The 26924-nt window shown below is 40.9% G+C and overlaps 1 protein-coding gene across 3 annotated transcripts in view; it reads right to left on the bottom strand.

Moving 5' to 3' along the window:
• MEGF11 (multiple EGF like domains 11) overlaps positions 1 to 26924 on the bottom strand; it is a 288733-nt gene that overhangs the window by 57481 nt on the left and 204328 nt on the right. For all 3 annotated transcript variants that reach the window (XM_055815691.1, XM_055815687.1, XM_055815686.1), the window contains exons 12-14: positions 8000 to 8120; positions 5694 to 5857; positions 5187 to 5289 (exon numbers count right to left, since the gene is read on the bottom strand). In XM_055815691.1, the coding sequence (XP_055671666.1) occupies positions 5187 to 5289; positions 5694 to 5857; positions 8000 to 8120 (388 nt within the window). The remainder of the gene's footprint in view (positions 1 to 5186; positions 5290 to 5693; positions 5858 to 7999; positions 8121 to 26924) is intronic.

The following is a 26924-nucleotide window of genomic DNA, read 5'->3' on the forward strand; positions in this document are numbered from 1 at the left end:
TCCCTTGAGTAACAGACTTATCAGTTTTACTGAATTAATGTGTCCACAGGAGGGAAGAAACATGTTTCTGTGTTTGAGTGACAGTGCAGATGTCACTCGCCGCCTGCAAATTCTCACAAACATGAAGTCTCATTCCTCAAAGCTCACCTTATCTGTGACCAGCTGACGTCTCCTGACCCCATTAACTCGCCTATACAGTCACACGTGGAAATCCCTACAACTCGAGACTACCACAACTACTGTACAATATTTCTGACATGGTAAGAGACAATTAGGTTTATGTTGCTGGCAACGTATGAATGTTATTGAGGCTGTAAAGGACAGTGAAATATATATTTTGCTTTCCCATATGTAATGGCAAAGAGGGAGGCTGCTCTTACAAGACATGAATGATGCCTGAAGGTGAAAAGTACCAATGCAGTACCAAGATGTTTCTTCCTTACCAGCATATATCATTTTCATACTTGTATTTGCCGTCCTGATTAATGAAGGAAAATCTGTGAGGAGTTCTTTTATAATTAACTATGGGATGCATACTTCTAAATTTTCCATCTTACAGTACCATCCTATTTTCCCCACACATTTTGGGGATGTTAAAATCTACTGAATAAACTTCAGCTTTGGATATTCAGAAAAGCTAAAGTAAACTAGTTCAGTGGATAATTGAGATAGCATCACGACTGCAGCATTCTATAAAAACCAGAGCGTGATACAAAAAAAAAAAAAAAAAAAAGACAGACAGAACCAAGATTCGGATAAGACAGCATTTCAGATTAAAGGAATTCAGATAAACAGGATTTTAACTGACCTTAACGTTTGCAGGAATGGAATATATCCCCCTGCAGATCGCTTCCTATTTAATCCCACTGTAATATCTGAAAGGTTAACAAAATACACACTGCCACAATTAACTTGAAGCACATTGACTCGTTACAGGGAGGAAATGAGCTTGCTGTGAATATCAGCCAGGCCTGTGGCTTTCCTTTCTGTAATCTGTTTGCGAGCGGGATGTCTGACTGTGAAAACGGACAGACTCAGGTCTTAGAGACAGGATGAGCAATGGCTGCATCTGGCTTCCCAGAGAGTCCTGCTAACCTGGCTCAGGTCAAGCACGAAGGGAGCACCTCCAGAAATTAGAGGACAGGCCAGCAGCTATGACCAATTTAATTACGGAGGGTTGTACTGAGTGAACCAGCTAAAGGCTGGTATCCGTGAGGAAGCCGTTTCTGGTATGAAACTTGCTGCCAGCAGCCACCTTGAGGAAAGAGGACCAACGTTGTGGGGTTTGCAGTTCAGCTTGCAAAATCCATATGGCTTAGCTGGAGCTGTAATTTCCAGTCACACAGCATTACAGCTAACAGAGGGACACTGCCTCCCCATGTTCTCCCTAGATTCTAATCCATCCGACAAGTTTATCAGGGCAGCTGGTCCTTTTCTGTCCAGTTTCAGATTATTCACTAAGAGGCCTAACTGATATTTATGCTCTTAGCACTGTCATGGAGCATCCAGGAAAGGAGGCTGCATCTAGGTGAGATGAGACTGATGCCTGCATCTGCGGGGCCTGTTTGCTTGCAAAGGACTTCCAGGAAATGCTCCATCACACACAGCTTTTCTGTACTTCCATTCTCTCTGCGGATTCAGTGTGTGCAAGATTCCTAATTAACCAAATTCAATTAGCACTGAAGGACTCATTTTTCAAGCATTTTCATTTTAACCTGAATGTACACAAAATAACACCTCTTCCACAAATAACTAGTATGTTGGGAGCCTTAAGGTATCTGTGTGCACACATATAGACAGGCATAGAGCTGCAAAGCACAGAAGCAATGTGTATCTAAAGTTCATTGCAGATCTGGAGTAAGAGAGACCCTATTAATCTTTAGAAGACAATCAGTCTAATCAGTCAAGCCTTGATCCTGCTGGAGGCTATGCTTTTCCTTTTTAACCTAGCAATAGATATGAACATGTCTTCTTTTGATTTCAAGGGTACTATTTATATATATGAGGTTACGTATATGCAGTACTGGTGCGAGCTGGAGTAGTCCATCCAGTGTGAGGCTGAGCCCTTACCGTTACTGAATCTGACACTTCCTTCATGTGGAAGAAAATTCAGCTCTGCATTGTGTCAGCAGGTCACAGATCTGATTTCAGCCCACATTTGAGCAAGTTTCACTTTGCTTGTATCCCATGAGATCCTTTTGCCAATGTGATTTTGTTCTTTCATGTACAAATGTTATGCTTGCCATGCGCTCTACAATGCCATTTGTGATACAATGAGCCTGTGTACCTGGTTAGGTAATTTTCAGCAATAAAGACAGGGTGCAATCATCTTTAGATCTGATCTAACCTCAACCACTGGCTGTAACACACATGCAATTCCCCACTGAACTTAATGGAAACTGTGTATGCATGTCTCTAAGCAGCTTGTTGCCAGTGTGCTTATTTATGCATACAGCTGGTTTGCACAGCTTTGTGATCTCCTGGTTGATATGTGGGAATCTCTTCATCATCTTCCCATCTGCCAGGTACACTCAGCTCCTGAAAATTACCTTCCCCCAGCTGGTACACTCAGAAAGGCATCGTCCTGAATAATAGTCTTGATGGGTGGCAGTCATAACATAATAAAAGGACGGTAGACTGCTATTAACTTACATTGTATGCTACTCCTTACATGCCTTTTTTTCTTCTTTTCCCAGTCTTCCTCCACGCTCCTACCATCTATCAGTCTCTGAAGGTTTCTATCAGTAACATCTTGAAAACCACTTTAAAGAAAATGGGTTCAATCTTCCTCTTGATCTTTACATAAAACACTGACATCAAGAGGGAGTCCCACGTGTGGGATGAACATACAGAATATGCTGTTTCAGATGAAGTTTTGTGGCTATTAGGATCAGAAAGCCACGTGAATTCTCTGTCTGGCGTGAGTGGGCAGGAAAACCTTCAGATGTTTTGTGATCCTGAACTTTTCTGATCTTTTTGCAGGCCATGCCTAATTAGTACCAAATTCAGAAAGCAAAAATTTAAGCCTGAATTATTTATCACGTATTTATAAAATGCACTGCAATACACGTCACAGCCCAGTTCACAACAGCTACAGATAAGATTAATCTTTCACTGATGCCATACTCCTTAATATGAAAATATAATTATCTAGCTGAAGAATTTCTTAAATTACATACTTTCAAACTAGCATGAACAGAATTTATCCTTGTGTCTGATGCTAAGCCAAGTTGAAAAAACACTGGATGCAGAATTGACAAAACATGTGTTGGCTCTGCCTATAAACATTTCCAGTGCACACCTTGCATGGCCCTGTCAACATCTCAGCTCCGACCTGCTCTCAAATACTAACATAGTATTTTCCTCCCTGAAATGTGGTCCTGAAGAAGGAAGTTCCAGAAATGCAGGGGCACACTGGAGTATAAAGTGGTTAGTTCGCAGTAAGTCCCCTGCAAGTTAATAGACATCTATCTTGCCCAATACGGAAATCAAAAAAAGAAGGATGTCCCAGAAATTATTCTTATCTTTACTTGGAGTAATTTGTAACCGCATTTGAAGTACATTTACACATGTGCATGGGAGCAAGTATAAAGTATTTGTTGCAAATGCCTTTAAGAAAAAGCCACGCCTTTAGTCTGCATTGTCTGCAAAGTACATCTTCTGAAGTTCCCTCTGGAATGCTACATCCAGAAAGATGTGTAATAAACTTCTAAAGTAAGAGTGTATAAATCTATCCCTTTAATTTACTGTACTTTTACAAACCATTTTCTCCCTTGAAGAAACTCACAATGACTACAGGAAAGCCTACTGTTTCTCTGACGATCATCAATAATGCACTGTAGAGTTTTAAAGCCTGATAGATGTATATATTGATGGTAAAGAGGCTCAAAGAAAGATGAATGCAGTCCAGCGAGTGAAGAATGCAAGCTGGAGGGGGACACATTAGTGAGCTTATAAAATGGATTTTCCTGTGGAAAAATGCCCCTTTCAGGGATGCATGCCCAGTATCTTTGAAAAGTAGCCTTGTTATAAGCAGCACGTAGAACTTCCCATTTTTTAATTTTATTAAATTCTGAAGAGATTTTTTCCATTGTACATTCTAGGTATAATTTCACTGCTGCCTCATGCTTCTGGAAACTGAGCTGCTGTGGTGACGTTCTCTCCATCAGAAATAGAAAGCATGCATTGGTTTAAGGCATAAATGAAGGTGTAGGTGACAGCAACTCAAATGTTGGCTGGTTGATCAGCCTGCCTTGCTCCATACATTCTTCCAACTTGTACTTGTTTGAAAAACAATTAAATTTTCCAAATGAATTGCTGTTAATATAAATGCATTTTAATTGTCTGTGCCACTGGTGGTTCTGCAGTTATGGGCAAGAATATAAGTTTATTTCCCTCCAGGGCCTCTACAATGAGCTCAGGAAGATTAACCAGTATTTTAGGCAGCAAAGTGTGAAATACTGGTTGGGTCAATAACTTGCTCCCCGCTGCTGTTATGTGAGCTGTCAAAAGCTGGCAAAGAGACGTATCAGTATGGAGTCAAGTGCAGGTCTGATTGTACTGGGATCTCCAGCTTGGACTCTGTGACTTCACTGAATATTCCTTCCTGCTTCTGTGTAATCACGAAAACTCTTTGTCAAGCCAGCATCAATCTGCTCTCCTTAACTACCCTTCTGTGTGGCAAGAAGCATGGCAAAATGGGAAAAGCATAAAGACAATGCTTTGTGACAAAACTGGATTTTGTACAATGGAGCAGCTGTAATGACTTTTAGCATTCAGAAAACATCTCTCCGCATCCCCAGGTGTGATGGTCCCAGGATTCACCGTACCACAACCACACCCCTGTGGAAAGGGCTATTCAAGGAGAAAAACTCTGCAGGATTTCCAGATGATCTGCATCCCTCCTGTGGTTTCTTTTTACAGAAGGCTAACATCTGGCTCCAGATTTGGAGCCATCTTCAACTAATCTGAATACAAATTTAATGAATGCCAATTATTGTCACTATCGTGAGTGATTTAAATATGGGTAAGTTCAGCTGATCTTGTCCAAATCTATTATTTAAGTTTGCAGTCACAAGTCCAATGCTATCACTGATGCAACAGCAAAGCAGAACAACACACCAAAAGTGCCCAAAACCCCAAAAACCAAAATCCCCAAGGTTTACTAAAGTAAGTGCTAATTTTACCTGTCCAGCCTGCAAGACAGCAGCAGTAACCGGTGACAGGATCACACCCATCTGCGTGGCTACAGTCACAACGCTCACTGCAATTAAGACCATATGTTCCATCCTTCCAAAAACATAAATAAAAAAGTCTCTCAGTAATCAGGTTTTTGTTCTAAAACGTGCAAAATCATCTATCATGTCCCTCTTAATGCTGAGTTGCATTTTTTAAATTAACATACAGAGACAACAAAAACAACTCAGTGCCTAACATTTCTATATAAAACCAAATGAGGAATCACTTTAAAAAATGATGTTCAAGAAAATGCAGATAACACGGCAATAGCTCTGATAAAATACAATGCAAAGTATAATACATCTACTTGACTGCTAGAACCCCAATCTGTTATTTACACATGATTTCCTTCAGATATCCCTAGACATAATGAGATAGTGACCTACTGTACATTTAGAAGAGCTACATGGACTACAGTTTTAAAGGGGATGCAAGAGCATCCCAGCTGTACTTACAGGACATGGCTGATCACAGTAGTCCCCTTGCCACCCAGGTGAGCAGAGACAAAAGCCATCAGCTGGCCTGCAGGCTGCTCCGTTTGTGCAGTAACATGTCTGGTTACAGTTAAGACCCCAGCTTCCACTTGAACATGGAATAGAGCAATCCACTCCTTGCCACCCTAAAGAAACATACGAGAGAAACAGCATTTGGGATGTTTTCATGAAAAAAAAAAAAGTAAAGACAGTGAGAAAGGCACCTTATGAACTGCAGCTCTTTGATTCTAGGACCGGTTTCCTGCTGATCTTGGTCTAAGCTAAGACTATCTTGGGGTCAAAGACTGACCCTTTAATTATGACCTCCCAATCTACTAGCATCTATACATACAGAAGGGCAATACAGGTATCACTGTGTCAGCTGTTTACCAGATTAAGATGTCTGATGCCTCTCTGGGAGCTGCTCAGGCAGCAGGAGGGTGCAGTACTGTCTGGCAGGCTGGAGGCTTGCTGATCAGCGAGGATGCGAGAAACTTGCCATTTGATGCTGCCTGTTTCTTACCTCATATTTTTGAGAATACCCTTTAATATAAAGAAGCTATTACACCTAAAAAAAGACCAAGGCCATCATTTCTAACCATTAAGGCTCAAATCTTAACTACCAGCTGCACAATGGCTTTCATTACACTGCAGCTGTACGTAATGGAGTTGAGCAGTAACTCATGGTTTATACACCCTCATTAAATGGGGTTCTACAGTGATCCATTAATTCATGTTTGAAATGCCAGATTTTATCATTATTTGCCTCACTTCTGTTTTAGGACTTATGTATGCCATACAGGCATAGCTCATGTTGGTATTCTGGGGGAAGGCACCACTACACCGGGAACATAAGAGACACTGGGCTACGGAACAGTACAAGATTTCTCAGGTGATTACTAGATACATAGGTTACGCTCACTACTGAGAACAGAAGGCAATTGTGGACATATGTGTGGGAAGAAAAGATGTTAGTCCTGCAAAGAGACTCCGGAGCAGGCAAGACTTCTAATTTCCCCAGATAAAAGACCACCACATCCTGCAACCCCGTACCAACTCAGGAGGCAGAGGATACCTGCACATGGCTGGGCTGTCACAGTGTCAGGGTACAGGGAGAAGGGGACCTGAGGATGGCAGCAAGGGCAGACAGCCAGGGCCTGCCCAACAGCAGGGTTGGCAGCTGGGATGGGTTAGGAGCCCCGGTCACCAGGAAAGCCTGTGGGAATGAGAGCATTCCGAGGTCGAGACAGGCGGCCAGACTGCAGGTCAGGGTCAGGTCTGGCGAGGATAACCATGGCTGGGCACAGCCCAGCGCAGTGGGCTGAAGAAAAGACAGGCAGGAGGCTGCCTCAGCTCCCTTGCCCAGTTGTGCCACCCTGGGCATGGAGGGGAGAACAGGGGCTTCAGTCCCAGAGAAATGAGGCAGCAAAGTGATAGAGAAAAGACACCAACGGTCTGGGGATTGCTTTGTGTCCTGCTTTCAGCTGGGATGGACTTAATTGTCTTCTTAGGAGTTAGTACGGTGCTGTGTTTTAGCTTTGATGTGAGACTTCTTCAGTTCCTCAGGCCTTGTTAGTAAAAAGGCACGAAGAATTGTGAGGGGACACAGCCAGGCCAGCTGACCTGAACTAACCAAAGGGGTACTCCATACCACGGGATGTCATGCTCGGTATGTATACCGGGGGGCCTGGCTGGGGCGGGCAGGTTGCTGCTCGGGGACTGGCTGGGCATCGGTCAGTGGGTGATGAGCAGTTGCATTGTGCACCACATGTTTCTTTCTTTCTTTCCCTCTGGATTTTATTCTTTCCCTTCCCCTTTTCATTATAGCTGTTATTGTCATCATTGTTATTATTGTTCTTTCATTTTTATTCTATTTCAATTATTAAATTGCTCTTACCTCAACCCTCGAGTTTTACATTCCTGTCCAACTCTCCTCCCCATCCCTCTAGGTGAGGCGGAGTGAGCAAGTGGCTGCGTGCTACTTAATTACCAGCCAGGGTTAACCCATGACACTTTGCCTTTCCTCTGGAGAGGAGCTGTGGCTCTGCCAGCACTCTTCGTTCTGTGACCTGTTCTTGCAGCAGAGCAGTTAAGTCTGGCCCCTGTTCAGGGCAGAGACAAAACATACAGTCAAGCCCCTGTTGAGTTTTGATACTTGGGCAGACTGTCGAATTACTGACAGGCACATGAAAATAGTGGAGTTACTGACTGCACAGCTGTGCCACTTTAAAAGGGGAGAAGCATCGATGCCAAATTGCAGACAATTGTTAAATCTGAATTTTGTTTACCTTCTTTGCAATAGCACAGACCATCCACAGGGGAACATGCACCATCATTTTTGCAATTACAAACTGATGAGCAATTGGTTCCGTAGGTTCCTGCCATGCAGGTAATGGTGCAGTCATCTCCCTGCAAACCAAAAAAAAGTCAGTGTCAGCCAAAGAAATCTGAATTGCAGGAAATTCCCATCTCTGCACAGGGAGGCTTTCTCTTTCAAAACAGTGAACAGAGTGTTATGAGTTGATTGCTGAGTCTTCAGCACTTGAGCAGTCACTGCTGCTTCCCATGATTATGATGCAATTAGTGCTTTGATTGACTTGGAGGAAAGGGACAAGTTTCTGGCTTTCATTCAGCAGGAGGTGGGGAAGTTACAAAAACAAACCTCCTAGAACAGATGTTAGATCATTAAGCAAAACATCACTTACAAAACACTAATCACAAAATATACAGTCTGCAACTGTGCAAAGATTGCTCTGCATTTCTGGAAAAATATATTCTAAGAATAGGGTTGTTAAAAAGCTAAAGGATCCCATACGTGCTCATCTTCCACAGACTGGCAAGGAGGAAAACTCCATGGCAGGTGCATTAGACCTTTTTGAGGCATAGCTGGTACCTGCATTTGTTTTCAATTAATTTGCACGAGATTGTGACTCCAGGAAGAATGCTGAACAAGGAGTGATGCACATGTCAGAAAGGAGGGACACAGAGCAGAACACAGAAACAGACGGTCTCTGTCCTATTTCTGCTTTAGGTGTGGGGAAAGCAGGGGAAAGGAGAGTAAATGCAGAAATAGAGACCGTATCAGCAGTAAGTGACGGTACGCTGTATGCACTGATTAGCTTGTGTGGCTGAAAGAGAGACATAGTTCTTACTAATATTGTTGATCTGATACAACAAGGGAATTAAAATGGGAGCACAGCTCCTTTAAACCTTCTTACCGAGTCCCGTAGTCAGGTCTACCTATGCTAGCATATACAAGGTATTCTTGCTCCTTTTTCTACTATGTGTAGTCCTGACTTTCATATCACAAATTAGCTCCTGAATTCACTTCTTCAGTGAGTCAAACTTTAATAATTTAGTTTTATGTCAGAGAAAGCTATTCTACTCCAGAGTTAAATAGTAACTACATTGAGCAGTGTGACCTATACCATAGCTCAGGGGAAAAGATACTGGTCAAAATGTATTTTTGCAGGTGAGAGGCTTCACTGTTTGATAGGAGCAGCCATTTTTCAGGAGATAAATGCACAAAATGTCAGCTTCCCTATGCCATGGCAAGTACCTCCAGGAGCTTGTATATCACAGCATCAGACACTGAGACAGTAAAAGGAAATATGAACAGATTTCTAAGCACCATAAACCCCCATATGCTTGCTGTAGCAGTTCTGCCTAGCACCAGTATGACTCATCCTATTTTATACTAAAAACTTTGTTTTCGGGGGAAGTAAAAGAAATGGTTAAAATACGTACTGCTCAGAAGTAAATCCTAGAAGTCTCTAATTTTTGAGTGAAAGCAGTGTTTGTAAAAGATGCTATCTTTGACCTTGGTGGAGTAAAACAAGTTCCCCTGAAAAGGCCCGGCAGTAAAAGGTGATGTCTTGACAGCCAGAAAATCCAGAGCATGCTGCCCCTCATTACCCTGCCAGCATGCCTACAGAATGTGCTACAGGAACCCAGAGCCGAGCAGGATGGCAGAGGGGCATTCAGTCTCCACGCCTAATCAATCCTCTGCCTTTCTCCTGTGTGTGACAATTAGACAGCCAATTAGTGCTACTTAGAAAGCTGTATCTTGTGTGAATGAAACTCCCAACTCATTTCATGTACAACACAGAACTGCTGGTACTGCTAATAATTTCTGTGACAACTGACCTTATCTGGATCTGAACTAGTGATCTAGAAGTAAAAGAAAATTCCTCTGAAAAGGAAAGTAGAACAGAGTGATGTGGAACTAAAATATCCCTTTGGGAACCAGATTAACTAAAACAGCATCTGGGCCATGGGTGGAAGCAGAAGGTGGATTTACAGTTCCTCAGCTGACGCTCTGTGATGGCAGATCAGCTTGTGTTATGCAGTAAGTTCTCCACGGCCATGTGCACAACAGGCTGGTGTGGATTCACTGGTTTTCTGTAGGCTTTGCATGGAGAGCAGTCAGACACAGGCACTTTGCGTATCCCAAAGAAAAGGTAGGGTATACAAGCTAAACATCAAGCTGTTTCATTTTTATTCAACGTGTCTTTAAGTTTTGGCATTTACTTTAATGTACTGTACTTTATAGACTAACAGAGCTTGGTCATTCTGGCTGTCCACCTTATACGCGCTTACTTTGCAAACACACCTTAAGTGAAAAAATAACTGGCTTAATGAGATTTCTATCTCTGGGTTTGACAAGCGAGACCTTCAGAGCTGTCTGAGTGACAACTGCCAAATACACTTAACTTCTTAATTACATAAGAGGAAAATGCACTTGAACTATAGCACTGGCTCTAAGATTTTATTAATTATAAATGCACACCCCGTTATTAACATTTTGAACTTGATTTGGGAGGATGACCTATGAAATTAAATGCATTCAGGTACTGTTAAAGATATGTAAATTCCACCTCCCTCTCACCACCTGCCCAAGTGAATAATGCCGCAGTATATGTCTATCCAGTTGTTAATGAGTTATATATTCTATTAAACAGATTTCAAATGTTGTGCATTGAATCTTCACTCTTGCAATATGGTACTTTATATTTCTATCCTATTTAGTAAAATTAATCAACAGCTGTGCTCCTTATGTTGATTATTCTTTTTTCTATTAAGATCGGGAGGTTAATGAGAGTAGTGGAATGCCTGGATGTGGTATACGTGATAGGAAGGAGTAGCTAATTCAATCAAACATATACCCCTGAAAATGTTACAGCTATATTAAGAAATCCAGCTATAAATAACTTGGTATTTTACATCTCTATTTTCCAAGTCAGAATGATCCATATGGACATCACAAGCTTTCAAAAGTCCTTCATTTTCTTTATCATTTTCACTTAGAAGGCCCACTTCATCAAAATATACCCCTGAAATCTATCCAATGTATTATTTCCTAATTTCAGGGAATTTCAAATCTGACTATAACATAGTCAATGGAAAAACTTTTCACTGCATGTGGGATCAGGGCCAGCTCCAGTAAATGTCCTGCTCCATGTGTGAAGCAGCATGTTCCATCCCTCTGCTTTGCATTACACCTTCCCACTCTCTGATCTGTGAGATGTCCCATCAGGGCAACCAAGGACAGGGTGTCCCACATCTCCATGCAGCTGCTCAGAAGCTAACACAAGTGAGATTTTTTTGTTTGAAATCGAAATCCAATGAGAGTATCCCAACACAGCAAAGATACAGGTGGGGGATCTGTGACCCCTGGGACCCTAAAAGGTGACCTTTAAATGAAAATGAACAGTGGCAGCAATGTGACTAACATCACCTATATGACCCTCCATACCTTTAAGTACTTCAGAAATACTAATAGTTGCTGAAACCAAACAACGGACCTTTCTAGCACCATGAGAGGTTTGGGCACACAGTTCTTGTTATTGTTAATTCTCCCCTATGTATTGAGGGTTAGGTCCAAGGAACCAAACTCCATTAATAACTAAGGCTGCCAGCTCACATCCATCAGCATCAAATATTAATAGACTCAGAAGACCAGAGCATACATCTTTCCGGATGGCAGTCAATAATATGTCTTGTTTCTGTTCAGGGAGAGGGGAAGATTTTCTTCCATAAAAATTATTATTGTACAATATTAGTAGAGCTTAAAGACACACTGCTGCCTTAGGTGTTAGCTGTGTTAACAAGCTCTGGACACTTCAGAAAGGATTTTCCCCAGATTAATGTTGCCCTAACAGACTGGATTTCTTGTTTCTGGTAAAAATACATTCCTGCTGTAAACAATGACCAACTCCCCTTAAAATCCTTTTCCAGTGTTCAATACAAAGTTTTGTATTTATTCCTGTACATTTTGGATCAGGCCTTTAAATCCATGAAATGCATTTTCAAAGGAACAAAAAGGGTATCCCAGATCATAAGGGAAGTTAATAACCCAGCAATGGTGAGCAACACCCGGCAAAGTCTGCACCCATAGCTGGTCTGTCTCAAAACTGACTATTTAAGGATGTGAAATTAAGAATTTCAGAAGAGGCTACAATCTACAGGAATAAATTTGCCTCGGAGGGCTAAAGCCTGGTTCCACTGAAGTCAGTGGCAAAACAGAAAATCAATTTTTCAAGGCATCTGCAATGCAGAAAACTAACAGGGCTGTTATTGAACTTGGCCTCAAGTTTGCATGATAAAGACCTATGTGACAGGTTTGTTTGAGTGTTCTTAAGGTTTAATCTGTCAAGGTGCTGAAAATCCTCAACTCCTGTGCAGATTATTAGGTAGGACTGACACCACTGAAAGGCAACGTATTTGAACCTTGGTAATCCGTAATGTGACTCCAACTAATCTGAGATTTTTAATATGGTATCTGATTTCCTTCCTCTCCCCTCCTCGCTGTTTTTGTGCCAGATGAATTAGAGGTGCAACACCTGTCACGAGCACCAGGGAAACTCAATGCTCAGTACTCAGAGCTCACAGTGCAGGCATTAAAGAGAAGGAAGGGCATGGTGCAGTGCCATATGTATGTAATGATAAACAGATCAGAAAGACAAAATGCTGGTGCTGTTTGTACCTGATGTCTGTGTGTCCAGATAAGCTGATTGGTATGGATATAGTACATAAAAGTATATATTTATATGTGCACACATTACATGGCACACCAGTGGTACAGAGTGCCTGTGCACTGATGCAAATCATAGATACAGTTCTGTATATTTACTTATTTAATTGTGACATTTACAATTAACCCAAAGTGGTTCTCCACAAACATTCCCTCAAGGTAAACATATGGTATCCAGCAACACAAACTGTCAGAACAAACTAATTTCCTTAATGGTGTTCCAGTGGAAATTAATGTGCTTTTCATAAGCATATTAGCAGCAGTAGGAAACTTTGTACTTTTACTGGTCTTCTCCTCCACCCTAGACTCAAACAATTTATTCATGACCTTACTACACAGCATCTTTAGTTTTCCAGACATAATGATGTCCTCTGGCAGAATTCCTTTCCCCTCTGGATGTCTCTAATTACTCCCTGCAGATGCTATTATTGGTGCTAATGATAAAATGCAGAAAAAAAGGCTGAGGAAAGATCTTATGCCCTTGCACAAGCCAAGTGTTCAGTTTGCAGGTAATCACTGTTACTAAGATCTGACAAATGTTCCTTTACCCACTTTGTAATATTATACGACATAGTTGTGCTAGAGTTTGATATACATCTAACACCGCTGATGACCTTATTCAGCCTCCTTTTCCCTTTGCCCTTTTCACGGAAGAAGATGGGGTAAGGTGGAAAGGATGGGAAAGGGCTTTCTTATATTTTAAAAGCGACTTTACAGTTCGTGACTCATCCAGAGACACATCCATTGGCAGTCCCGAATGCTGAAGTCTTTCATTAAATCATGAAGCACTTCCAACAGCCATCTGCAAAGCTTTCCTCAATCTGCACCTCAGTGGTGGCACAGTCCTCCGAGTTTACTGTAAAACCTGGACATGCCTGAGGACCAAGCACAGCTACCTTTGGGAGTGGGAAGAACTTCACGGCTTTGCTTCCTATAATCTTACAAGGATTTACAAACATTTACAAATGGATGTCAGCATCTTATTTCACCTCTGAATTTGTGCTAATATGCTAATTCATACTGTAAATTTCACAGTAAATGCCAAGTTCAAAACCTGTCAGCCTGATACTAATTCTTAAATTTTGTGTTTGATCAAAAGTATTCAGCAAAACATGCACAGAAACAAAATGGAAACTTGTTATAAAGAGAGTAGTAAGCAAAATTATCATAATGTCAATTTTAGTACATACAGTACTTGATTAAAAACTGTTTAATTTCATTTTAGCAGTCATAGCTGTAGCCTTTATTGTGCAAAAGCAAAGCTGGGAGCGCTGACTGTGAGGGCAGCAGAAGTTACCCAAAGTAACTGCGGTTCATGTACAAATTATTCTCCAGGTGGCCAAGTGCTAATCAGAGGCTTTCCTCAGCTGTGGCCAAAGGCTTCACAAGGTGCCTGGTCAATGTGATGGGGAAGGTCCCTTCTGGGAAGATGGATAGATAGTTGTTGCTCTGACACCCATACAGCCCTGGGACCACAGGCTGACCGCTCCTGTTTTTGAAATAAAAATAACCCAAATACACTGTTAACGTACCTTGGATTAACTGTGCAGCTGTGCAATGGGAAACAGAAAAACCCAGAAGGGGGACTGAGAGGCTCTAGGGGCACAGCAGTCCAGAAACAAGAATCTGGCCAGGTTCTGCTGTGGCCTTACTGATGGAGTGACATGGGCTATGACAGACCAGATCAGAGAACTTGTGCAGCCTTTCAGTCTGGACACCATGTACGTGTGTACAGAGCTGGAATTAACTGCACAGAGCTCATGGTTTCCAGCACAGTAAATCCCAGCTGTGAGAGATGCAAGGATCTGTGCATCTAAGGAGTCAGGCAGTGCGTATTGGCTCGGGGTCCTTTCAAACTGGGAGTTCAGGACACTGTCCCACTAACTCATGGGAAGGCAGTAACGGAGGCGAGCTGTGCTGACAGCTGGGTGCCCTCATCCCAGGCGCAGAGAGGGTTTTACCATGTGCATGCACCACACGATCTGTGTACAGTAAACCCACATAGGCAAACTAGTAGACACTGTGTGTGCAAGATAGTTCTCATCTTTTGAAGCAGGGGGTGAGCAGAATCTCACCACTCTCCTGTCCTCCAGCAGCTTGCTTCCAACATGCTTCATACATCCAAAAGGAACAATGCTCTGGCACAATAAAACTGACGATGAGGTGGAGCAGTATTCTGCCAGAATAAAGGCAGCAAATTCTAGCTTTGTGAGGTCTTTTTTCCTCCATGAAATCAAGTGAAAACAAATAAAACTTTCATTTAAAAAATTGGATTTTGCATACGAAAACTAAGCAAACCTGAGTTGGATTTCTGTCAGTGAGTACTCTAATCCCCCTCATCGCCAGGGAATATTTTTCTAGTTTGCACCAAAAATATGCCCAATACTAGTCAGTTATCTGCAAATGAAAAACCCTATTCCTACTGTTCAAGTCACCTAAATATGGGCATTAAAAAAAGAAAGAGAATTCAATAAAAAGAGCAGGCAAAAGATAGCACCCTCCCCCCACCTGCTTCCTGTAAATCAATGTAGCACTGTTGCTGGCATAAAAAAAAGAAAAAAAAAAAAAGAGACTAACTTTACAACGCTTGAATATCTGCCTGGTTTAGTATTTAGGCCTTAACTGCAGAGCGCTTTAGTGTCAGCGAGGCAATGAATACAGCATCATATAATTAAATGTATTCACAAGGAAAGTAGTGTGGAGAGTAAAAAAGATGATCATCAACCTCTGAACAAGATTTTTTTATACAGTCAGCACATTTCACCTAATAAAATATCACAAAACACATTTATCCAGGAGGGACCTCTCCAAAAATAGGAGACTGGATTTAGACTGGGTAAAACAACTCCTACATCTGCGTAAAACAACTCCTACATCATTTCCTCGGGACATTTCCTCTGGTGAGACGGCGTATCATACCTGAGAGGACAGCCTCCCACAGGCAACCGGTAATGGAGTACAAGCAACAGAGCCACGCACAGTTCAAAAAACATGATGGAGTCAGTGTTCAGCTAAATCATCTAAGTGTGCAGAGCTTGGCCAGCCCCAGCAGTGGGCTACATGCGGGCAAGACACAAAACCAAACTCCTAATTCTGTTCACAGTGGAGGTGGGGAGATTTTTTATGGAGCAGATATTTCAGATGGAAATGAAAACAGCTATCATACATGGGTTTAGATTTAGGTAACAGGGAGATACATTATCAAGGCAGGTCAATCATGCCTGTATCAGGAGCATTACTAAAATACATTATGCGGCCAGCTGGATAACCAAGTCCTCTGTTTAGTTAAAGCAATATAAATCTGGAACAGGGCCACTTCAGATTTATTCAGGTGAGGCAGGGAGCAAACTCAGAATATTTTAAACTTAACTCTGGGGAAGCTATAAAGAGTCAAACATCTGTGGGCCTCATTGCTGTTCCTATAATCAACGTTCATCAGCTGCTATTCTAAAATGCTCCAAAGAACACAGCCATATCACAATTAAATGTCCCAAAAGGTAAAATGGTCCACATATAATGTGCACGATTTCAAGTAAGTGGAAAGTATTTACATGCCTGAGAAGTATATACTTGGTACATGTGCTCCTCATGATCTACTCAATAATCTACTTGTGTCCAAACTGTGGGACAGAAGCTAGCTAAGTATGTCAAAATACTAAATCGCAGTCCTTGGATACTAGTGGTAAAGACAAATAATAAAAAAAGCTGTTTTCTTCTGCTTTTTAAAATGGAGGCATCTGAACTGGAGTTATCACTGTGGTAAAGGAAAGATTTTAACACCGTGTGCAGTTCCATCATTTTCTTTCCCAGATCTGGGCAGAATAGATCAGTGGCTAACAGAAGCCTAAGACACTTAGAAATACAGATAAGGATTTCAGTGCAGTGCAGTGTATTTCAGAGTGAGAATTAAAAGCTGGCTATGACAAACCTGCATCAGGAGTATCTTTGTCTGGAAACAGAGATGGTTTCTGCTCTGTCCACATAGCCTGAGTGGCACAGTCCAAGATCTACCTTGTAGGACAATTGTTGCCTCCTGACTTTCTTGCAATAATAAATTTGGGCTCTGGCTGACAAATCTGAACAGTTCTGCAAAAAGCACCTTAGAAAAACCAGGAAAGTATCATTTATACTTTCAGCCTCTATGATATCCTCTGGTGAGAAGATCCACAGTTTAATTATAAATACAAAGGAGAAAAATTATCTTTATTTGTTTGCTTCAAATCCACTGCCTGATTTTTAATTGGGAAACTTCTTATGCTCTGATAAATAGCAAACATGCATTCTGCCTTCCCCTTCCCCCATGGTGTAAGAGACTTCTCACATATCTACCCTTGGTGACCCCTTTTCTAAGCAAAATCATCCCACTCTCTTATTCTCATTTTATGGGAGCCATTTCACAATTTAATTACGCATTCTGTGAAAAGCACTATCTTTGTCTTTAAACCTGCTGTGCAATCATTTAATTGGTTGCCCCTTGTTCCTGTGTTATTAGAAATAGTAAATAACCATTCCTTGTTCATGTTCTATGCACCATCCACAGTTTCATAGATCACTATCGTACCCCTCCTCAGCCATCTGTTTTCTGAGCTGAGTTCCACCTTATCTAGTCATTCTTTGTATAGAAGCTATTCCATATAAAAGATGATCTTTGTCACCATTCACTACTTCCATTATATCCTTTGTAAGCAGGAATCAGCCAAACTGTATGCAGTAATTTGAGATTTAGATATATTATGGATTTACACAATACCACAAAAATGGTTTTTCCATCCTGTTTTGTTCTCTTCCTGATCATTCTAACTATTCTATCTGGCGCTCTGGATTTGTTTGTTTTTTGACTAGTGCCGAGCACTCATTTGAGTTTTTCAGAAAGCTTCCCCCTGTGATTGCCTGATCTCTTTCTCTGAATGGTAGGAATTAAATTACAACTCACCTTTTGCGTATTTACTTAACATTGTTTTCCCATCGTCTATTACTCTGCATTTTTGAACACTGAATTTCAACCTACCCAGTCATTCAGTAACATGAAGCCTCTCCTCAAATTTGCTACCATCTTTATATTTGACAAGCCTAATAGTTTTGCATTATCTGCAAACATTCTTTTAGAATTCTTCTACAGCTGTACTACACAGTTAAGGATAATGTCCAAGCACAGTCTCAAATCTAAACCTTCCTACCATGCACACTGCATTCACCAGGGTGGTCACTAGCCAAGTCCTGCATCTTTCTGCAGTGGAAGTTGCAACAAGTTCAGTACATCAGTGCGTGCCTAAACTCTTGTTCACAGAGACAGGATGGACGGAGTCCAGGAGGAGTTAAGTGTGTTGTACACAGCTGGTATCCTCAGCTGATCTCTTACTAAGAGCACTGCAGCCACAGAAGCCGCAATGTGGATGGGAAATATGCACATACGGGCATACAGGGCTGATAACGCTAACACCTGCAGCTGACCTTGGTTCTAAGCTGCATGACCCACCCACATGTAAAAGATCAAAGCAAAAAAAGAAAGCATCTAAAAAAGAAAAGATATGTCAACTTTAAGCTAATGGGGTTTGCAATGTAACTTCTGAAAAGCTGGTAAATAACCCAGCAATCAGACACAGGCAGATACACAGACATCCCCTTCAAACTTTCACAGATATTCCTAAATCCAAAACCCTTCAGCAAGAGTTCAAGATCTGGCAAAATTTCAGTTGTTTTTGGCATAAGAAAACACAACCATGATTTTCCATTTATATATGTCTGTTTGCAAAGAATAAAGTATTTTCCTTTGACAGTACAGTTAGATAGACAGAAAATAAAATGAAAAACTAACCTTAATAACTTAAATCCTATATTTAGGTGGTGTTAATGGAGTCAGTTTGCAATCTGAACTACCAGGAGAGTCAGCTACCAACACGTTTATCCATAGATCCACAGATAGTATAGTTAAAGATATATTTATACACACACACACATTTAGAAGCTTAATAGATGAAAAGAGACATTGCTATTGGCAAGCAGTTTTTTCCTCTGCAAAATTCAGATCAAACAACTCAGTCTGAACAGAATATTGAGCTCCACTGATTCTGGATGAGGCTACAGGAACAGAAATGCAATTTGACATAACCACATTGCCAATTAAGGAAAAAATACAGGAAATATGTCAACTAGCAACAAAGGCAGAGGCATTCAGGCTTTCTATATGAAGTTGGTTCCTTTGGACCCACTTACGAAAACTTTGGAGTTATTCAGGTAAATAAAACTGCAGCAGAGCCCAGAAGTAAAAGTAAATATAAGAAGAAAGAGGAGGAGACCTGGGACTTACTAACAGTTCTTACCGAATTATAGACACTGTGTGTGACTGAGTAAGTTCTCATTAGTAGAGGCAGTCACTGAGACAAACTCCACTCATATATCTGGGACAATCCTACCAAAGCCAGCAGTTGTGTTCAGGTAAACTTGGGCTGACAAAGTAGAATTTGAGCTGTCACAGACAATTTCTGCAGCTTGTACATTGATAAAAGAGTGAGCAAACAAAATGAAATAGCAGCAGTTCATAAAAGGGTCTGAAAAATTCCATTGAATCCAAAGAAAGGGATGCAGTTTCCACAACTGAGGGAGACCCACTGTGTCTTGCACATCCAGTGACCTTGTTAAATACTCTGGCACAATAGTTCACTTGCTCAAAAGCATATAACAAATGCCCTGAAGTGAGAGAAGACCTTCATTATGGCTCATGCAGCCAGGTGCTGACATGAACACTGTTAGGGTTTAGAAAAACACAGGCTCCTAAATGCTGTGGCTGCTGGTGCTCCAGTAGAAATGTCTAATTGGTCAATAGGAGCTCTGGGGGGAGAACACCAACAAGCCTAATAGGCAGCAGGCACTTGGTTCATTGATACAAAAATCAATAGGGGAGCAGCTTAGTCTGAAAGCCTGGGAATACACAGGTGGCCTCCCCGTAATGATCTTCCCCGTTGGGATCTGAGTGTAGGATATCTTCTGCTGTAATAGAGCAGAGCCAGAAGAATCCATTTGTGCGTTGTTATTGAAATACTGGTTTTAGCCTGCATCCAGTTTCTTTGCATTGAGGTGATGTTCATTGTTTCCTAGTCTACATGCAGCAGGGCCACCTCACAAGTGGACTGACTTTTTCAGAAAGGCACCTGTTATTTAAGAAAGATGCAGTACAATCTGGGGGGCTCGCAATGCTTATGAAGGGTGCTGTTCCAAAAGCTCAGAGCACCTGTGCTGTTTGTCCCAGAAAAAAGTTCTACAGGGACTATGAAATGGATCACACAGCCACGCTGCCAAGCTTGACCTGAAGCAATGGCTTGTGAAGGTAAAATGGTAAAATGGCTCAGTCTGCCAGGAAATTTGCCAGTCACTGCTGATAGAAATGGGGTTTGCGATGTACATACTGATCCACAGGGAGCTGGACTGAGACCAAAGTCATTTCATGCAGGCCGCCGCACAGCCAAGAGAAGATAATTTGCAGTCTGCACTGACCTGGCCTGGATCAGACCTAGTAGCCTTGGGATGCAAAACTTTATAGTCTGTTGTTAGTCTCAATGGCCTACAAAAACCTAAAAGAACAGCCATTTTATGCACATAAATATGTACTTTTGTATGCATGGAGAAAGTGGGTAAGAAAATTCAGGCTTCATCAGTGAAAAGGGGTTTCAAGATGCCATTCAGAGGTATTTTTCTTCTGGTTTATGAATATGCAAAAATCCTGATAGCTACAAATGATCCATATATGAGGAATGTACTAAAATATGGGGAATGAGATGCTTTGATTTATGTTAATAAACTCAGACCTTCCAACACAGAGCTCAGTTGACAGAAAAACTTCTGTACAACTAGAAAGTGAGAGTGCTTTCATTTCAAGAACAATTTTCCAGCTCATTCTTAATTAGGCTGAATGGAACAGAGTGTTTTTTGTTGCCTGCTTGAGATCTGCTTCTTGTTCTACACTCATTTGTGAAGTAATTTGTAAGCTTAAAAAAAAAAATTCAGATGAGTTTTCAGACTTTGCGCCATCTGGAAGACACCAAGAACATGCAAGTCTGAAGAACAGTGCATTCCTCAGAGACCAGAACCAGGAAAGGGGGAGCTAGGATGCAGCCATAGTTAGTATAGAGGACCTGATTGTCTCACAACTACTAGCATTTTCATCTTTATCCACTTTTCAAGCACCATGTGAATATAATTTTTAACTTTTCCCATCATGGTTCCCCAGGGCACAGTTACATCTTCCATTTTTTTAAAAGTTATTTTAGTTGAATTTCCTATATCCCTGTCTTTCACTTTACCCCCAGACCTCAAACTCACATCGATATGCGTTATCAAAGAGGCTTCATTTCCTTCTTGCTGACTTTGACAAAATGAACTTCTCAAAACTGTTCAGAACACTTTGAAACTGCCAGGTCTTTTTGCTCTTTCTTCGGCTGCATCCCACTACTCTTTTTGTATCCAGGCAGGGACTTTCCCTTTTGTGGTGCTTCTTGCATCAACGGTGGCAGTCCACCCGGGTTGGGTTTGCCTTTCCGTTCTCTATGTCTCTCTACTTCAAGGGCAGCTGAGGAATTACTCATGGCTACAGAAGGATATTCCTAAACATCTTAAAATGAAGCAAATGAAGAACTTCTGAATAATTGAGGGGAAACAAAGGAAAGAAAAAAAAAAAAAAAAGGAAAGAGTTCAAAGACTGGGAGCATGGGAAACGATTTCTTCCATGTTGTGACTTCATATTCAGTCTTTGTTCAGGCAAAATCCTTTCCTTTTTAGGGAATGTGATGCATGGTACTTTTAACCTGGTTATGCGGGGGGTGGGGGGGGATTATGTGAATTTGAGCTCTATGAGCTCATCTGAGTGTCCTTTGCTAGCTAAAGTGTCACTGAACTTTAACAGAGACAGTGTTACTGCAGTGGGGTAGAAAAGGCCAGGGCAGTAAGGATAGAAATATGTGGAAAACAAGGCTCTTTAAGCTCCGCTACTTGTAGGAATACTTGTTTTACTTTTATTATTAATCAAAAATTCAGTCACTGCCAGCTATAGCCTGCGCTCAAACCCACCTGCACAGTACAGACACCTTTTTGTGTACCCATGGCCACCACTGCTAGCCATTCACAACCGTTTTGAGACATTGGATTATGAATACAAATAGAAAACCAGTGAGAAGAAAATGCATCTTCCTCGTGCATCTATGTAATTCATGAAATGAGACTGGGCAAACTATTTCTGTTGCCTGTAATACTCCCGTTAATTGGACAACTGCTGTGCCAGAAAACCTTCTTCCCAACTACAGCAAGTAAAATTTATACTGGTGGCTGGTAACAAGAACATCTTGATAAAATGTTTGAATTTATTTTATACCTACAAATGAAAAGATCTCTTAACAAAGGGGGGTAACTGATATGCTCGATAAATCAAGGATAAAAGGACACAGGCTCTATTGAAGAATTTTTCCCCTCGTCTTTTCTTTTTAAACCTTTTGATGAGGTGCCCTGTTGCTCTGAGAGCAGCTTCCACTGAAGTACTTTTGGAATCATCTCAAAGAGAAACAGAACATTTAAATGAGTTAAAGCCCCCAAAACACATCCATTAGCTCCAACCTTGGGTTCATTTTTTGTATTAAGAATTTTGTAAAATTTATAAAATAATTTTACTACTGAACCAGGGGCTTATAAGACAAGTCTCATTCATTTTTTCCTGCTTCCTTCTGAAGTGGTAAAGGTTGATACATTTAGAATAAAGATGAAAGCAAATATGTAGAAGAGAGGGAATATTCTGATAAGTTTGTATTTATCAACCTTGAGTGTTTAGAAAACACCTACAAGCAATGATTCTCGAAATTCCTCCACACCTACCTGGGATTTTGGTCCTTCAGGGAAAATTCAATTGAAGATAAGATAAGGTGCTCCATTCTGTTTACTTTTTTTTTTGCTTTTATACAACAGAGAGAATTTTAAAGGTGTAGGACAGGAGAGCAGGCTTCAATTTTTTTTTAATATAGAGGGAAAGATTATTTTTTCTCTGCTGTATATCTTCTTCAGGGAGCAAGAGATATATTGTATGTGCCAGAAGGAAGCCAGTCATGGCTGGAATACTCAACAGGCTGGACCTGTAAAGTCCTTATGACCTCTATAGGTAACACAAAATTATGGTCCTCCTCATTTCTATAGAATGGTAAATTGGGTCATTTTACTCTCTGGGTAGGCATGGGGCAGAAAAAAACTGGCCTGAGACTGTGTGTGGGTGTTTGTACTAACTGCGAGACTATCTGTTACAAAGTTTGCTATAATTTGCTATGCATTTCAACAGATTTATAGCACTATGATATACATTTATTTGTCCTAAGTGCTCAAACTATTGCTTGTTGTGTGTTACAGGGACTGATTTTTACCCCGATGTGCAGGCAGGTTGTAAACTTTTACTCCAATGTAAACCTTAGAAGCAATTCGTACTCCTGTGGTAGAGAAAACATTATGTTGAGAAACTCTGTCATGCTAGACAAAATCATGGATTTATAGACCCAGATTAAGCCTGTGCTTCAGTCCTTAAGAGTACAGATTCCCACTGAGATGAGCCAGAGATCTATATACATAAGCACTTATATAAGGATATATTTGCAAGGCATTATTTTATTGTTTTTAAAATCCAATGTTGACATCAACAGAAGATGCAAATGGCTAGAGATGCACAGCACTGGGATATATCTTGGAAAGTCTTAGGGAATCCAAATGACATTCCAAAAGCTGAAAAATCTCCTAGTAAGAGGTCATCACTGCTATAGTTTCCATACTTTCCTGTACTGTGATTGGCTTGTATGGGATCTACCAATATAGTCAAGGAATAGAAAAATGTCAAAATGGATTCTTTCATTTTGGTGATGAAGTGCTAGCTTTGCTTGCCAGCATGCAGGGTTCAATAAAAGCAGACAGGTCTTCAAAAAATTGCAGCATAAATAGATGAACTCTTTAAAGTAATATAAGTACTGTCATCTAGATGTGAAATATAGACCTAAGTGCTCGCCGAAGTAAAAGCTGACCACACATTCCATAGATAAGTGTTAAAGTTTTCTCAGAGTGTCTTGGGCTGAGAAATGTTTTAACTACATATCTCCATGCCACAATAGACAGAATGAAAGCATTTGAAGTTAAATCTATTTTTCAAAGGAAGAAAACAAAGCATCCATAAAGAAACAAAGACATGTAACAGGATGAGGTCTCTAGATAGCTACTGTTTTCAGGAAAGTTGCAATTAGCTGTGCAATGGAGAAGGTGAACTTATTTGTATTTCAATAGCATTTATAATGATTTCGGTAGCTAGAACGCTGATAGGTACATGCAGGGGGTTGGATTTAAGATTTCCTTGTGAGACAGAAGGTCAGGATTCCTGTGGTCTCCTGTCATATTTAATTCATATCCTCTGGCCTTCTTCACCACATTTATTGAATTACAGGAATAAAATTCAATGAACCAAAAACAAAAGAAGAGAGGACAGGGCAAATCCTGATTTCTTTTACATCCCTACTGCACAACTGACTTCAGTGGGCTTATAAGAGATTATCTTAAAGCAGAATTTGGAAGGAGGGGGAGGTATAAGTTAGTATAACCCCTCTCACCATCCCCGCAATTGCATCCCAGTAATTTCTTGCAAGGAGCGACTATTTGCATGTGGGAATAAGGATCCAATGTCTACCAGTCAAGAATCTCCATATATGCTTGTTAAAGCTAATCTTTGTGTACTCCCTGTGTGTGTTTATCAGATTCCTTCTTGCCACAAATGAGATGGCAGTAGAATGGCTTTTCAAAACCATTCTTCAGAAAAGCATCACTGGCAGGCAATTCATCACTTCAGTACTAAGAGACAATCCTCAAATACATTAAAAGTACCCATTTCAGGGAAGTGCCCTATTGGCATGCTTATAACGATGATTCCCTGCAATCGTCTTAGTTAAACTGATACAACCTTTATCCTCCCTTCACAAGCGAGACGCAATAACACAGGGTTTCCAACAGGCCTGCAGTGTGGACTTGACTGCTGGAGCATATGGGGAATAGCTCTAGACATGCTCTGTGATTTTGGGGAAGAAGATTTTGTTGTGCCTCCCCTCCACTCCTGTTATCCTATTTTTATTGTCTTGGATGCTGCCTCCAAGAACTCAGCTGGTTTGGGTATAATTGTGTGTCACTCAGCTTTCTCTTCAGTCAAATCTCACATAGTGTGTGCACTGTGGTTTAGACACCCGTACAGTTACAATAGTGCAATCCCCTGATGTGAGCACAGTCATATCAGAACCTCACACCAAAATAACCTGTACCGGTACCCAGTAACAACTTTGCAACGGTGTAATTTAGTTTTACAGCTAGGTATGTGCAAATGTGGTTGTTGAGTCTGACCAAAAATATTAGTCAAGAAAAAGGAGGCATAAAATGTTTTAAAATTCTGTCCAAAACTGCAAACTCACCAATATTTAGCTTTTGCATTTGAATTTTTGGAAATGTCACAGCTAATAAATAATGTATTATTTTCTGAGCTAAAATGTACATTTTTATTTTAAAACTTGAATCTGCTTAACTTCCAAAAATTAAGTGCTCTGCTCGTGTACTTGTCAACCGATGGAATGCTTGCTTTTCCACTTAATACGTTTAATAAAGGTGACCAGATGCTTTGTGTTTTTAATGGCTTGTTCTGCATCCCAACAAAATGTCCCTGTTTTGGCTCCAATTGCAGATGATTCATTCTGAAACCCAGCCCAGCTGCCCTGACACAGCCGAGGCAGGGCACAGTTAAAAAACAAGCCATCTGTGCAAAAGAAATGGGCTGGAGGAGTGCTTTGTCAGGAAAAGACTACCATTTCTTGGTCACTATGTTTTCTAGGCATCCAGAAACCCAGTAGTCTTATGGGTCCAACATCTCTCCCTTTGCAGTTAAATTTTGCAGTTATACCCCATGTACCATCATATTCTTTTCCTTTCCCCCTTATTTTAGAAACCCTCCAGCCTGCTCTGCTATATACTGTGTAAATCAAATGTTGCAGTAAAATGTAAGGTGCTGCTCCCACTTCCATTCTTTCCAATCAGATGGCAAAATTTCTGATCCTGTGGCTGCATCAGTCAAGCCTCATGCTAGAAAAAGCAAGAGGGATTCATTTATGGCTTTTCTGAATAATTAGCTCTGCCCAGTTCTGTATTAGCAACACTGTTGTCAGCACTGCCAAAAGAGACATCCTGCACTCATGAACAGTCGTGCCACTCGCTTGCAGGCAAGCCGAACACAAGGGCAAAAGTCTACCCACAGGCAAAGCTCCTCGTTGCCTCAGCGAGAGGCAGGCATGCACATTTGAAGGCAAAGTCTGGTCTTGAGCGTGCCATTGAGATAAGCCACTTTGAGCCCTGAGGTTTCTGGCCCCCCAGCATCTTTCACGTGACCCGCAGGCCCCGTTGTGAAGTAGTGCTGACACCCTCTCCCTGCCCAGACGATGGAGTGTACAGCAAAAGCAGCTTGGCAGAGCACCGCCGTTACGGGGTAGGAAGTAAAGGTTCCTGTCAAGTTTTCTTTACAGCTTATATTCTCCAGCATTTGAAAAAAACATTGCAACTCAAGTCATCTGGCATGCATGCGAATGACAAATATGCTTCAGAGGCAATAAATTAGCAATTTCAAGGCTTTAGTTCCCCTCATGGACTAATTGCCAGAGATTATAGTATATTATGAGAGAGCAATGATACTAATGCCTAAATATGCTTCAGTGATTATAGAGCTATCCTCAATAACCAAGCTGTTTAAATGTCAATGCAAGAAAGCTCTTTATTATGAGATTAAATATTATTTTGAAGCAATGCAATAGGAACTTCCCGGGCTTCATGCCTGCAATAATACTGTCTTGGAGCAATATATATTGGGCAAAATAGCTTCTTAAAAAATGTGTACACTAAAGGGTCCCAAAATATTTTTGTGCTGCAAACTTGAACAGCATTCCTGATAATGAAAGAAAGAGGATCTTGGTATCTTTTTATTTTGCATTTGTTACTAACACACTGCTGCCTTCATTCTTTCCTCCACTCTATATTAATACTTGTATATCACCACTGTATAGAGGAGATAAATTCTTGTTGTCTGTTAGTGTGAGTGGCGAATCAAACCTCAAATCCTTTTTCTTCTTTTTTTTCCCATCTCTAAGTACTCG

Source organism: Falco peregrinus, chromosome 1 (assembly GCF_023634155.1).
Source record: "Falco peregrinus isolate bFalPer1 chromosome 1, bFalPer1.pri, whole genome shotgun sequence".
In the NCBI taxonomy this organism is placed as follows: domain Eukaryota; kingdom Metazoa; phylum Chordata; class Aves; order Falconiformes; family Falconidae; genus Falco; species Falco peregrinus.